This window comes from Scylla paramamosain, chromosome 10 (genome assembly GCF_035594125.1).
Source record: "Scylla paramamosain isolate STU-SP2022 chromosome 10, ASM3559412v1, whole genome shotgun sequence".
NCBI lineage: Eukaryota > Metazoa > Arthropoda > Malacostraca > Decapoda > Portunidae > Scylla > Scylla paramamosain.
The window spans coordinates 17,977,997-17,991,931 of NC_087160.1; the positions used below are offsets into that span (position 1 = coordinate 17,977,997).

The 13,935-nt window shown below is 39.3% G+C and overlaps 2 protein-coding genes and 1 long non-coding RNA gene across 15 annotated transcripts in view; all 3 read left to right on the forward strand.

The window, feature by feature from the left end:
* Nucleotides 1-3,528, forward strand: part of LOC135104279 (neural-cadherin-like) — a 113,721-nt gene extending 110,193 nt beyond the window's left edge. For all 11 annotated transcript variants that reach the window (XM_064011485.1, XM_064011492.1, XM_064011484.1 and 8 more), the window contains one exon: nucleotides 108-3,528. In XM_064011485.1, the coding sequence (XP_063867555.1) occupies nucleotides 108-220 (113 nt within the window). In that variant the 3' untranslated portion in view covers nucleotides 221-3,528. The remainder of the gene's footprint in view (nucleotides 1-107) is intronic.
* A 1,501-nt stretch (nucleotides 3,529-5,029) lies between these two features.
* Nucleotides 5,030-13,935, forward strand: part of LOC135104283 (uncharacterized) — a 17,669-nt gene continuing 8,763 nt past the window's right edge. The window contains exons 1-2 of one of the 3 annotated variants that reach the window (XR_010270361.1): nucleotides 5,030-5,726; nucleotides 7,795-7,849. This is a non-coding gene — a long non-coding RNA (uncharacterized LOC135104283). Of the gene's footprint in view, nucleotides 5,727-7,696; nucleotides 7,850-13,935 lie in introns of those variants that run through there. The other 2 variants (XR_010270362.1, XR_010270360.1) reach the window with 2 other exon arrangements.
* Nucleotides 7,870-11,028, forward strand: LOC135104282 (uncharacterized). The gene is made up of 3 exons (XM_064011497.1): nucleotides 7,870-8,481; nucleotides 8,584-8,643; nucleotides 9,733-11,028. The coding sequence occupies exons 1-3, from the start codon at nucleotides 8,080-8,082 to the stop codon at nucleotides 10,159-10,161; spliced, it is 891 nt and encodes a 296-aa protein (XP_063867567.1). The 5' UTR covers nucleotides 7,870-8,079; the 3' UTR covers nucleotides 10,162-11,028.

Here is a 13,935-nt window from a genome sequence, read left to right on the forward strand (position 1 = left end):
TTATTAAAGAAGATCAAAGAGTTGTTGTATTGTGGGAACTATTATATAAAGGTTGTCATAGGATGTGTGAACTTCATGTCAGAGACTCAGCACTACTTCTCTCACAGGTACTGATGACAACGAACAAGATTTTGATTACTTGAATAACTGGGGTCCACGCTTCAGCAAGCTGGCTGACATGTACGGCCACGGGGAGTCTGAGGAGGAGGAGGACCACTAAGCCTGCTGCTGGAGCCTTGCTGTGAAGTTCACCTTGTTACTCGAGAGATTCTGTGTGCCAGCAGAGAGCAATGTTTTTATTTTTAAAGCTAGGAGGACTCTGGTCGGGGGGAGGGAACCGTCCCTCTGTCTTAAGGTAATATGGGGGTCAATGTGGAGAGATGTTCTGCCTCAAAAAGTAATTTAGCATGTTGCCTTAAATGGAGATATTAATGTCAGCAGTATCAGATTAGATATTAGATCTTGAATCACATCAGTACGAAAATTAATTGCTCTAAAATATTACTGGTGCTATATCCTTCTCTTTGGATCATGGTGGTGTGATAAAAGAATTAATATTCTCTGGTGTCATGTGATAAAGGTGGAATATAGGTCATTTAGGTAATAACTACCAGTGTTTATGAAATGGCATTTTGAAAGTGTCATTGCATTGCCTGCTGTCCAGTCCATGTATGTATTAGACAAAGCAGAAGCTCCACTTGGCCAGCTCAGGCAACCACAGTCCAGAGTGTCTTGAGTTGAAGATGATCACCAAGCCTTCCCAGCAATGACTGGAGGTCCTCCTGCCCGTGTGTGGCCAACACATGCTTACACACCCACACACACTTCGGCACACCACTCTTACAGTGCCAAGACACTGAACCAGGAGGTGAAGAAAATGTCAGTGTTCAGTGTGAAATATTGCTCCTGCAAGTGGTGAGGCCAGTGATGTCTGGACACCAAGAGCTTGAGAGACAGTGTAGGTCAAGGCCATGCTGCTGAAGGGTGTAGGGGGAGACCCAACATTCCATAAAAGACACCTGTGTGATAGTCTAGCATGAAAGTGAAAGGAAGACATAGACAGAGTATTTACAAGTTATGTTATGACCCATGACCATTTGTGACTATTTGTTATTACCCGTGTTATGTGCCAAGTATGCCAGGCAAATCTTTTTGATTTGTGAATTACTGACGTCAAAGTACTTTTTATGTGCTATACTCATGATTTTGTTTGTCCTCATTCACTACAACTGTGAAGCATATCAAGAAATACAAAGGTTTAGTGTAATGCACCACAGACTCTGAGGACAATGTTTATTTGTTCTCACCCACTGAGTTACACAATACTTCTAAGTGTGAATATGAGGATGGGGTTGGTTCCCATCCCTGTATACTACTCTCACCCTTAGTTGCATCAGGCCAGTACTGCCACCCTGCGGACCTTAATGCCCGCTGACTCACAAAGGAATCTCAGGCAGTACTGAGTTAACCTGTATGAAGAAAATGTTGAATGTATGTAAAGTTTTTGTACATGTGTAGATACTTAAGGAGATAGATGTCTCAAAGAATGAAATAGTTCTTTTTCAATATTTGCTCATCTCTATGAAAGCTAGACAGCAAGATCAGCTAGACATGTTTGACAGCTTCATTATTGTAGCTCTTCACTGATTAGCGAGTTTGTTACTGAACTGTAGTCTTCTTGGTGTCTTGCTGTACAAGTTTTGAAAGAAATAATGGATGATTTTCATGCACTGTAGGTTGTGGGGCAGCCCCTTGGGAGGAGACCAGAATACTTCTTGCTGAATAAAGAAAGAGTTACTTTTGAAGACTGTGTTAATTAGAAGTTTTTAACACAGAGGAAGCAATAAAAGCTTGCTTATTTATTTAGTTTTGCCTTGAGTCATTTAGTCTGATCTTGGACTTGTAAATAGGTCTTTACCACGGAGTTAGGCATCAACTTCCCAGCTACTTTGTGTTTGGCAGTAGACCCCTCATGGCCCCTCTGCCTTCTCCCCCACCCGCTGCCCCACACCCCTACAGCCCCAGTCAGTCATCTTCCCCTTGTTCCCAAAGCCCATTCCAGCCCCGGCAAGTCCTGGGCCCCACAGATCCACCCCGCCCTCCCCATCCTCTCCATGGGTTGCGCCTGTGGTGGTCTCCCGTTAAGGAAGTTTTCCAGTCCAGTTTATTTCTTAGTCTTATTGATAGCTATGAAAATGTCTCAATCTTTAAAAAAATAAGATCAGTCAAGTAAAAAAGAAAAAAAAAAGTGGCACTGTTTGAGGAGACTTGAAATATCCATCAACCACAGAACCTTGTCAGCACTGCCAGACATGATGGGAGCAGGCTGGGTTGTTTAGTCATTGGCTTCTTGTGTTATTGATATTATCATTATTATTATTATTATTATTATTATTATTATTATTATTATTATTATTATTATTATTGTCATCATCATTATTATTATTATTATTATTATGTATTTATTTTTTATTTTCCTTCATTATAATCATCATCCTAGACTTAGAGCTATATGCACAAGTTGATCATAAAGAGGGTGATGCTGGGCCTGGAGAAACTACAGGTTGGGGTGTCTTGAGTTCTTCATTTTTATACTAATTTATCACCACATATACCAATAAATGAATTTTTCACATGATTCATAACAATACTACTTAGGGTGTGATGGGAAGCAGGGGTGGAGGAGGAGTTCCTTGCCTCCCCCACCCCTGCTGACCCCTGAACCTCCCACCCACCCACCCACCCTGTACCTCACTGTCTCACCCCCTGAAGTTTTACCAAGTCCAGCTGACAGGTTTTTATAGCATTCCATATACCAAAAAAATTATGTATGAATGCCATTGTTCATTTTCACATTTTGTATAAAAGAATTTCCATCTCACTAGAAACAGAAGGACATTAAAACCAGATTTCTCTGATATAGTTGGAATATGAATTTTAATCTTTCCTTTTGAAGGTCTCAGACTAGTAAGCAAAATGTTTTAAGTTGAGTCATTTATACACTGCATTTCTGCAGTAATTGTGTGGGCATCAAACTCTGTATTGGATAAGAGTTACATGCAAATTTCCTTTTAATTTATTTGCTTTCTTTCTTGTAACTTCTAGTAAAATTCATACAGAGAAATTTGGGTTATCCCCAGGCCAAAGTCTTGTGTATCTTAAATATTTGTACATTATATATAAATTCTCATTGTGTACTAGCTTATAACATTGTCACAAACCCCCCCAAGAGCTTCTGACTGTTGTACCACAGATGTATATATATATAATATACTTACCTCATGCCCAGATAACTTTGGCCCAGGGAGAACAGGAATGGTCAGAGTAGAGAATTATTTCCTAAACAGTAAGAGATAAGTTTTGTACCCTAATTAAATGCCGAGTATTCATGAGCAGAGTTGTCGTCTCTGATTGGAGAAGAACAGCGGAGAGAAAAAGCCATAGCAACTAAGCTTTTGTTTGATGTTTTTAAGCTGTGATTTTACTGTGTCTGCATTGTCATCTGAAATAGACTAAAGCCTTTGTGTATGTTCTGTTTTCTACCCTCCAGATTTTAGGAGTCACATTAATTTGTCTGGTTTTAGTTTCTCTTTCTAAGATTTTGTGATCCATATTTTCCTCTTCCTCATAACCTTTTAGATTACATTACTTAATCATAGTCCAACCCATACCCACTCATATCATTACTTCCTTATGTTGAGTAGCCTTATGCCCTTTCCTTTATTTTCTGTGCTCCAAAAAATAATCGTGCAAAAGATTCGCAGTTTATAATTTCATTGATTTGTATTTCAAGAAACAGTCAACCAAAAATTATCTTGGCATTTGAAAGAGAGAAAAGTTTAATTAAATAAATCAACATGAAGTATACAATCTTTGATGCATGATTGGAAATGATCCTTTATACATATTGTGATAAAATTTTATATACCTAAGCTATTTAGTAGGTAAGTGTATAGAAGTGTGTGAAGGTTGGAAGAAATCTATGCTAGGAAATCATTGCCACTGGAAAACTACAGTGAGGAAACAAAAACTACCAAATAAAGGAAGGTGTCAGACAAGGCGACACTATTTCTCCTTAACTGTTCATTGTTGAAGTAGAATTTTTTAAAGAAGCTGGGTTATGAGAAACAGGGATTAGAATAAACAGAATACCAAAATAATCTCTGATGTCCTGGAGGTATTGTTCTAACAAGTAAAGCTGCACACTAACTAGAAAATTATTTTGAAGGAAAACAAAGGTCATTATATTTAAGAATTACATAACATCATGAAATTAGAGTAAAAGATAATATATATATATATATATATATATATATATATATATATATATATATATATATATATATATATATATATATATATATATATATATATATATATATATATATATATATATATATATATATATATATATATATATAAGGCCTAAGTGTTGTAAGTCAAGAAAACAGTATGAAAAAATAATCAATTAAGATAAAGACATAATGTGCAAATTCTGTCAATTCTATCTTACAGATCAGGCCACCAGAATCTTGAAAAAGTTCTGGAGTAAAAACTTTACTCTCCAAAGGAGAATATGGGAAGCATTAAGAATGAGGATTAATGTGTGTGTGCATATATATATATATATATATATATATATATATATATATATATATATATATATATATATATATATATATATATATATATATATATATATATATATATATATATATATATATATATATATATATATATATATATATATATATATATATATATATATATATATATATATATATATATATATATATATATTAGCAGCAGCAGCAGCAGCGGACTACTACTACTATTACTATTACTACTACATCAAAATTCGTAAAGGTAATAAATAACAAATAAATAAAAAAAACTGGAAAATTTATATGATGAACAACAGCGCATTTTTTAAGTGTTACATTTTTTTTTTTAAGTTATAGATAGTTGTCATGTACATTTTACTAACTAAATACTTTTACTAATTTATTTATTTTTCCAAAGAGCAAAAGCAATAAGATATTTTGATTTTGGCGCCAGGTGTCCTGCCACCAGCTGATCCCAAGCTTTCTAGACGACCCAGATCGAGACCCAGATCCCAAGACACTTCCCTCATATTATTTACCTTTCATCTTAGGACGCTAGGCTTCGTGGGATGCTGGGTGGCGAAGATAGGACACGTAAATAATTGGAGTATCATTTTATAACTTGAAGAATGATATGTAATTTCCTGACATGATAATTTGACGGATGTAAATAAACAAAGCACCGCTCTTCCTTTGGAAGACATCCAGGCGAGACGAGAGAGAGAGAGAGAGAAGAGAGAGAGAGAGAGAGGGGGGATATGTGTGACTCCGCTCTGCATTTCCAAGTAATTCTCCGGATTTTACCAGTAGTAAGAATCAGGATGGCTGCAGTTGAGTGCAAGGTGTGCATGGAGAGTTTGACGACCAGATGTAGTGGCGTGGAGTGGGAGTTGTGTGGGGCTCAAGGCCTCCACCAAGATGCTGAGCCACAAAAACATTATATTTTTGTGTGGCGAATGTCTGAAGGCGGCGAAGAAGTTGAAGACGATGGCGATAGTGACCAGCATAAAGGACACGCAGACGGAGTACATCAAAGATAATGATACACAAGCTGTGAACGCCCGCAAGAGCCTGAAGACAAGGGCATGCAAACAAAGGAGAAAGACCAGCAACCACGAAGAGGTAAAGTTTTCAATGCATTGTTGAATGCGAGATTGTGTAAGTGGATTGAGAGAGCTGGAGTGTTAGGTGAGGAACAGAATGGGCTTCGTGTGGACAGAAGAGCAGAAGATAACTTGTTTGTGGTGAATGAAGTTATTGAAAGAAAGAAGGATGGTAGTAAACTGTACTTATGTTTTCTAGACATAGAGAAAGCTTATGATAGAGTGAATAGAGAGATGCTAGGTAGAGTCTTAGAAAAGATTGGGTTGAGTGCAAAGATGGTTAACATTGTGCAAAGTATGTGTGTGGACACAAGAGTGGATACAGACTAGGAAATATAGAAACAGACTGGTAAAGAGTGAGAGAGGAGTTAAGCAAGGCTGTATTCTGTCAACAAACCTTTTTAGCTTGTATATAGAGGAGTCAGCAGCTAGAATGATAAGAATGAATATGGGAGTGAGTGTGGGGAATGATATGTGTGCTTTTAAGGCAGATGATGTAGTGGTTGTGAGTGAATTGACAGAGGAGCTTCAAGGTTTATTTGATGTTATAGATGGGTATGGAAGGGACTTCGGTGTGAGATTTAGCAGCTAGAAAAGCAAGGTCATGATTGTGAATAGGTCAGAGGATGAGAGAAATTCAGTGTGGAGAAAGGGAGGAAATGTGTTGCGACAGACAGATGAATACAAGTACCTGGAGATGTGGATGAGTCTGAATGGCAAATAAGAGTGTGAAGGCAAATAATGAAAAGACAATCATGGTGAACCAGTGGGTGGGTCGTCTAGGAAGTGCAGCAAGGATGAGAGCGAGTAAGTATGACGTGCTGCGAGAAGCTTGGAAGAGCGTGGCTGTTCCGAGCATTATGGTATGGATGTAATTGTGTGGAATGAGAATAAGTTATAAAAATTAGAAGTAGGACAGAATAGAGTAACAAGGATGGCACTTAATGCACCAAGGTATGCAACGATAGAGGCCTTGAGAGGGGATATGGGTTGGAGTACTTTTAGAGAAAGACATGCAAAAGAAACCTTGAGGTACAAAGCTAGATTAGAGCGAATGGATATGAGACTAGTGGGAAAGGTGTTTCTGTGGAATGTTAGGAGCAGCAGGTGGTGTGTTAAGATGGTAATAAAGAGTGGTTTGGAAAGAAGTTGGGCTTTTCAACGATTTGAGGGAAGGCATGTTGAGAGTGACTGGAGTATGATTGCCAGAAATGGGGAGGATTTAGAATGGCTGTTAAAAAGTGGAAAATGAGATAGACAGAGTGGTGAAGCATGTATGACTTAGTGAATGGAAAAATAAGATGGAACATAAGAGTACTTTGGAGTGGTATAGAGAGAAAAAGGCTCCAATGTATGAAAAGTGGTATGATGGAAGCCTGGGCGGTGATCTCTTCCGAGCGAGGGTGCAGTGCATGGATGTGAATTAAGGAGTTACAGATGGTCCGAGTCTCACAGCAAAGTGTGCCAGATGTGTGACATGGAAGAGGATGAGACAATGGAGAATGTGGTGCTGCAGTGTGTAAAGTATGGCAGAGACAGGAATAATATGATGCAAGTGGTGCTGAGCGAATTGAGGCATGCTAGAGTGGAGAAGACAGGAATGGAATGGGTGGTATTGGTGCTGGGATTGTGGGGAGATGAATGAAGGATTATTGAGGCAGTGAAGGAATTCCTGGAGAAAATGTAGCATGCTAGATGTAGGAACTAGTGTGTTAGATGCTGTATGACTCTGTATGCCGGTTTCTTTTGTCGTTCTTTGTTTTCCTACAGAAGTGCCGATGCAAAAGCCAAGCTTGGAAGGAATCCTGAGCCTCCCGTAAGATCAAGATCAGTAGAAGCAACAGTAATAAATTACCTAATATTATTATTAGTGGTGGCGGTGGTGGTGGTGATATTATTATTATTATTATTATTATTATTATTATTATTATTATCATCATCATCATCATCATCATCATCATCATCATCATTAGCCACAGATGGCGCTGGGGAGGGAAGGTAAGCGGCTGCCTTGTTGGCTGGAGTGTTTTTTCTGGTTAGTCTTGCCCCACACGCTCTATCAACCGGTGTTTCCGTTTTCCCGGCAGTTTCTCCCTGCACGGAGCACCGCCAAGCAAAACCTTAGAGGCACGAGTACGTAAGGTGAGTCCATTGGTGCTAGCCTCCCCTCAGCCAGCCTTAAGCCCCGTACACACGGAGCATCTTGATGCGCGATGTGTTGAAGCGACGAGTTGAAAAACGTTAATTTCAACCCGTCGCTGCACCATGAACACAGTCATGACGCGGAGCCATTTCAAATCGCTGAGCAGTGTATCAATGACCGTTGAAGAAAAAGGACGCACGCGCTCGCTCTTCCGCCCTGCTTTCATACAATGGCTCAACCAACAAAGCCGTTCGAATGGACGAAGTGTATTACCTTACATTTCATTGAGTTGCTAAAGCAGCACCCAGCCATTTGGAATATCAAGTGCAAGGAGTACAAGATGAGAAATATCAAGAGTATAAGCATGGAAACTCTAAAAGCTGACTTATCTTCTTTTGTAAATTGTAATGTGCGGTATGAAGACATCACCAAAAAACTCCATACACTGAAAACACAGTTTCACAGAGAAATGACTGCCATCAATGCATCAAAGAAGTCTGGTGCTGGCACGACAGATGTATACACTCCAAAGCTGTGTTGCTTTAATGATTTACTTTTCCTTGCTGAAGGAGAAATCATACGTACCTCAACTTCCCGTTTAGATGTGGAAACTACTGAAAACCTTCGACAAGTAAGTTAATAATTTTGATGTGTGTACATAATCATGACCATAATTTATATACTGAAAATGTATATGCCAAACAAATTATTATTCTCTTTCTCTTCTCTCTAGGGGGATGAGCATGTACTGGCAGCCAGTTACAACTTAGATGGCGGAGGAAACACTCAACAAGTAAGTTCATAGTTTTATTATAGGTACATCAACATAATTCAAATTTGTACACAAATCAAAATATCCCTATGAAAACTCTCTCTCTCTCTCTCTCTCTCTCTCTCTCTCTCTCTCTCTCTCTCTCTCTCTCTCTCTCTCTCTCTCTCTCTCTCTCTCTCTCTCTCTCTCTCTCTCTCTCTCTCTAGTATATACCACACATACGTTGTTGCCAAGGAACAGCTCCTTCCTCATTGCAATACTCCATGAACTCTTTCCTGATGTCTTTTGCCTCATTTGTAGGATGTCTGTATTCTATCCAAAGGCAGAAGCTGTCTGTTATCACGCCATGCCCCTGGTGTTACTACTCCATCATCAATATTCTCATTGTCAAAGCTATCCACAGGTGTATAGCTTGATGCGTGTTCCCAGCGTAAGAAATTGTGCAGGGCCGTGCAGGCAAGAACAATTTGTTCTACTTTTTGAGGGGACAAATTTATTGAACTTAGGAGAACACGAAATCTATTTGCCATGATGCCAAATGCGTTTTCTACAACTCGGCGCACTCTTGAAAGCCTGTAGGAAAAAAACTCTTTGTTCATTATTTTGATGCTTCAAAGGATATGGTTTCATTAAGTATCTCTTGAGTGGGAATGCATCATCACCAAGGAAGATGTATGGCAGTATTCTGTGGCTGTCACTCAGCTGCTCATCTGCAGGAAGCCCTGCTGTTCCTGCTTGCAGGCGCGCGCACAGGCTTGTGTTTGCCCCCACACCACCATCTGAAACACGCCCATTTATTCCAACATCTACATAAAGGAACTTGTAATTTGCGTTCACTACAGCCATAAGAACTATACTGTGAGAACCCTTATAGTTGAAGTAGTAGGAACCACTCTCTTTTGGAGGGGATATTGCGATATGCTTTCCATCTACCGCTCCAACACAGTGCGGGAAATTCTACTTTTCAAAGGACCTCGCCACTGTCTTCCACTCTTCAAGAGTTGTTGGCATCTGTAAAAGAAAAAAAAAAAAGCTTCGTTCTTTCCTTGTACATGTAGGTAAATTTTTAATATTCTTAATAAAAATAAACTACTAATATAATTTCCACAGATAGGTGAATTGGCAACTGTGCTACGGAGCGATGACTCATCACTGGACATCCCATCGCCCCACTCTGTGCCATCACCTGCACCCAGCATGACAAATGCATCTTCAGTCAACCCTTCGCCGTCGCCTTCCAACCTTTCTGCCTGTAGTTCGAGTGGGACTTCAAAAAAGAGGAAGGCAGTTGACCAAACTGATAAAGTTTTGGAAGTTGCTCTTAGTAAACTCTCATCCCTTCCCAGTCATATGGATGTAGATCCATATCTCGACAGCATAGCAAAGTTAGTTTATAATGGGCTTAAGAATATGAGTGAAGACCAGCGGAAATTGGCCAGGAAGCTAATATTTGATGCTCTAAGCATGGGTGACATGGGAGATCTTACTAGGGAACATCAGATATTGCAAGTAGTAGGTTCGGACAATTTCATGGCATGAAAAGGTAGTTAAGTATTTAGATTACAGCATATTGCCGTACAAAGTACAATTTTACATAACTATTATGAACATTTTTTTTCTTTTTGTTCATGTGATATGTAAAAATAATAAAGGAATGAAAACTATCAGTACGTACTTTGTATCCACCTTATGAAACTCACCTTAAGATAATCCTCCCTTAGGACATTATAGATGGCTGCACAGGTTTCAGGGATGATCAGACCGAGGCTCTGTTTTGAAATTCTAGTGGAATACTGGAATAGGATCCTCCAGCAGCAAGGAAGCGAAGTGTTGCTTCAAAACGAGCACCCGGTGGTATGCTGTCTCGGATGCCGGTGTCCTGCTTGCAAATATATGGATCTATCTTTTTTCAGCAATTCATGAAATGCAGTGAATGGCATTCGTGTATAATTTTCAAAGTCTGTTTGATTTTCTGCCTGTAGCTCAAGAAATATTTGAATAAAGCTCCCTCGCAGAGACCGCCGAGAAAGCCACTGTTTGCACCACAAAGTCCGACGTTTCTTTTTCAAAAGTTTTTTTTTAGCTGCACACACAGCAACTATACTCCACAGTACAGTTTGTTCGCAGAGTAGAGTGTCGGCAGACATACTTCTCCCGTGAAAGCCAAATGATGACTGAGATCTGATGGCTCACACAAGGATGAGATATGCAGTGATGCAGCCTGTTTAGACGCTAGTGTCAATTTTTCAACACCACTACTGCATCACGTCGCTGACACGTGATGCTCCGTGTGTACGGGGCTTTACTGTCTTCACAACATCCTCCTCCTCCCTGCAGCGTCCTGTACTCGATTATTTAGGTTTTATTATTCGTTATTTAGGTTTTTTTTTTGAGGTTATTTATTTAGTTTTAGATTTTGTTTACGTCTGAGTCTGGAAACAGCTAGAAATTTAGCCAAATATTGAAGGTTCGTCAATATGTAAACAAGCCATCAGTTGAGATAGAGGCAGGGCGTCATTGTTTTCAGCCATTATTTGCTTCGTCCCTCTCTTATTGTAAGCCAAACATGTCACAAGGTGGAACCACATGTATAGCCTTCATATCCGCTGGTCAGATAAATCTGCCATTGCCTGCATTTGACGTCATGAAAGGATAATTAACACAACTTGGCCACCAGTCCCTCCACTGAGGTCACCACTGAGGGCCGCCATCATGGAATCCTGCCTGTGCCAGCCAGCGTTGCCAGATTGTTTTAGCCATATTATCGTACTACACAGGTTGAAATTATTGTACTTCTGGTAAAATTATCGTACATATGTAATTATTCCAAATATTATGCAAAACTGCCACTTTCCAAATGCAGCAGAATTTAGGTTATATATATATATATATATATATATATATATATATATATATATATATATATATATATATATATATATATATATATATATATATATATATATATATATATACGCAGAGAGAGAGAGAGAGAGAGAGAGAGAGAGAGAGAGAGAGAGAGAGAGAGAGAGAGAGAAAGGTGTGTGTGTGTGTGTAATGAAAAAAACAACAATGTCCTTAACAAACAAAACACTTTCCTAAATACGTATCATTAATAATTGGAGAAAAACTACAGGACACTTTGCTAAGTTGTTTACTTACTATGTAGGAGATTACTGGTCTTGTTCTTCTATATATACATACGGCACGTCGTCAGCAGCCCCGGCACTCTCTTCATTGGAGGAATATAGCACTCTTGATGTCATGTTTTTTATCATTGACTTTGATTGATGGCTTGAAGGTCGTACAGTCACTGCTGGATGTGGAAGCAACACACTGCTTCGCTAGGATGATGTCTCTTACGGTTTCTGTTTTTAGCTTATTTCTGTCTTTTGTTTTCACACGGTTTACACTAGAGAAGCAGCGCTCACAGTCAGCATTAGCATGAGGCAAAGAAAGACATCCTAGTGAAAAGTCTGAAACAAGCTTAAATTTGGGGATTCCATCACTATCCTCCAGAGTTTTTATGGCGTATTAAAATTTATCAGGCTGGTTGTAATTGCTTTTGTCCACTTTTTTCGCCATGTTGGTAATTGATTCAGGCAGATCTTCTACGGCAAGCCTCCTCCACTCATCGTCCAGTTGCTGGAGGGTAGAATCATCCTGGGTAATGATTCGAGGAAGGTGTGTCGCGAGGGGCACCAAACTTTGCTCTTGCACTTTGCCCTGGATGCCTAGAACACTGGCTGGCTCCAGCATATGCATTCTTGAAAGGACTTCATCTCCGAAATTAAATCTCTTCCTGATCTGTTCTGCTGCTACTATCAAAAATAATCTGCAGTGGAAGCGATACTTGTACATTCTTGTACGTAGTATTCTTGTGGATGAATCCACAGATATATCGGTCTCTCAGAATTTATGCATCATGGTAAGAGTGGTTGAAGGAAATGCTGTTGTCACCAAATTTTGGGATTTAGTGCCATTATTTAGTAGTGATCCTAGTAAAGCTAATGAAGGTGCTACAGCTGCCAGGTTGTTTTCAGAGATAATGAAAACATTTACTGAAAATGGTATACCTACTTCTAATATCATTGGCTTTGGTTCTGATGGATGCAGCACTATGATGGGGCCTAATAACTCTGTGAGTAGCAGGTTAAAGGGACTTTGCCCAGGAATCTTTATTATGAAATGTGTGTACCATTCTGCCCATACATGTGCCTCTGAAGCATACAAACAATTACCTGATGGTATTGAACAACTAGCTCATGATGTCCACAACGCATTCAAGAACTCTTCAAAACGATTGGCACAATTTGTAGAATTTCAAGAGTTTGCTGGGGCTCAAAAGCTTAGGATTTTATTGCCATCTAGAATGCGCTGGCCTTCCTACACGGCTGTTGTGAAAAGGATGTTTGAGCAGTGGGGCCCTCTTCAGATGTTCTTTACTGAATTAAATTTTCAACAGATGAAAACTTGTGGTAGCAAAGTTAGAAGTGCTTATGAACAACTGCACAATCCATTTACCAGGCTTTACTACTGCTTCCTTTCTTCAGTATTACCAAAGTTTACTCAGCTGAACCTTTTATTTCAAAATGAAAGAGTGGTCATAACTGAATTGCACAGGCAAGTTTGTAATTTATATAAAGAATTGCTACTGATGTACATGAACCATGAATACATTGTGAAAACCATGCTTTCAAAAGTTGATCCAAGATATCAACGCGAGTTCCTGATGCTAGAGTAGGTGTATTTGGGTGCATCTGTCTTAAAAACAATAACAGACAATCCAGAATTAAGCAAGCAAAAAATGGAAATGTACGAGTTTCGCTTCCACTGCAGATTATTTTTGATAGTAGCAGCAGAACAGATCAGGAAGAGATTTAATTTCGGAGATGAAGTCCTTTCAAGAATGCATATGCTGGAGCCAGCCAGTGTTCTAGGCATCCAGGGCAAAGTGCAAGAGCAAAGTGCCCCTCGCGACACACCTTCCCCGAATCATTGCCCAGGATGATTCTACCCTCCAGCAACTGGACGATGAGTGGAGGAGACTTGTCGTAGAAGATCTGCCTGAATCCATTACCAACATGGCGAAAAAAGTGGACAAAAGCAATTACAACCAGCCTGATAAATTTTGGTGTGCCATAAAAACTCTGGAGGATAGTGATGGAATCCCCAAATTTAAGCTTGTTTCAGACTTTTCACTAGGATGTCTTTCTTTGCCTCATGCTAATGCTGACTGTGAGCATTGTTTCTCTGGTGTAAACTGTGTGAAAACAAAAGACAGAAATAAGCTAAAAACAGAAACCGTAAGAG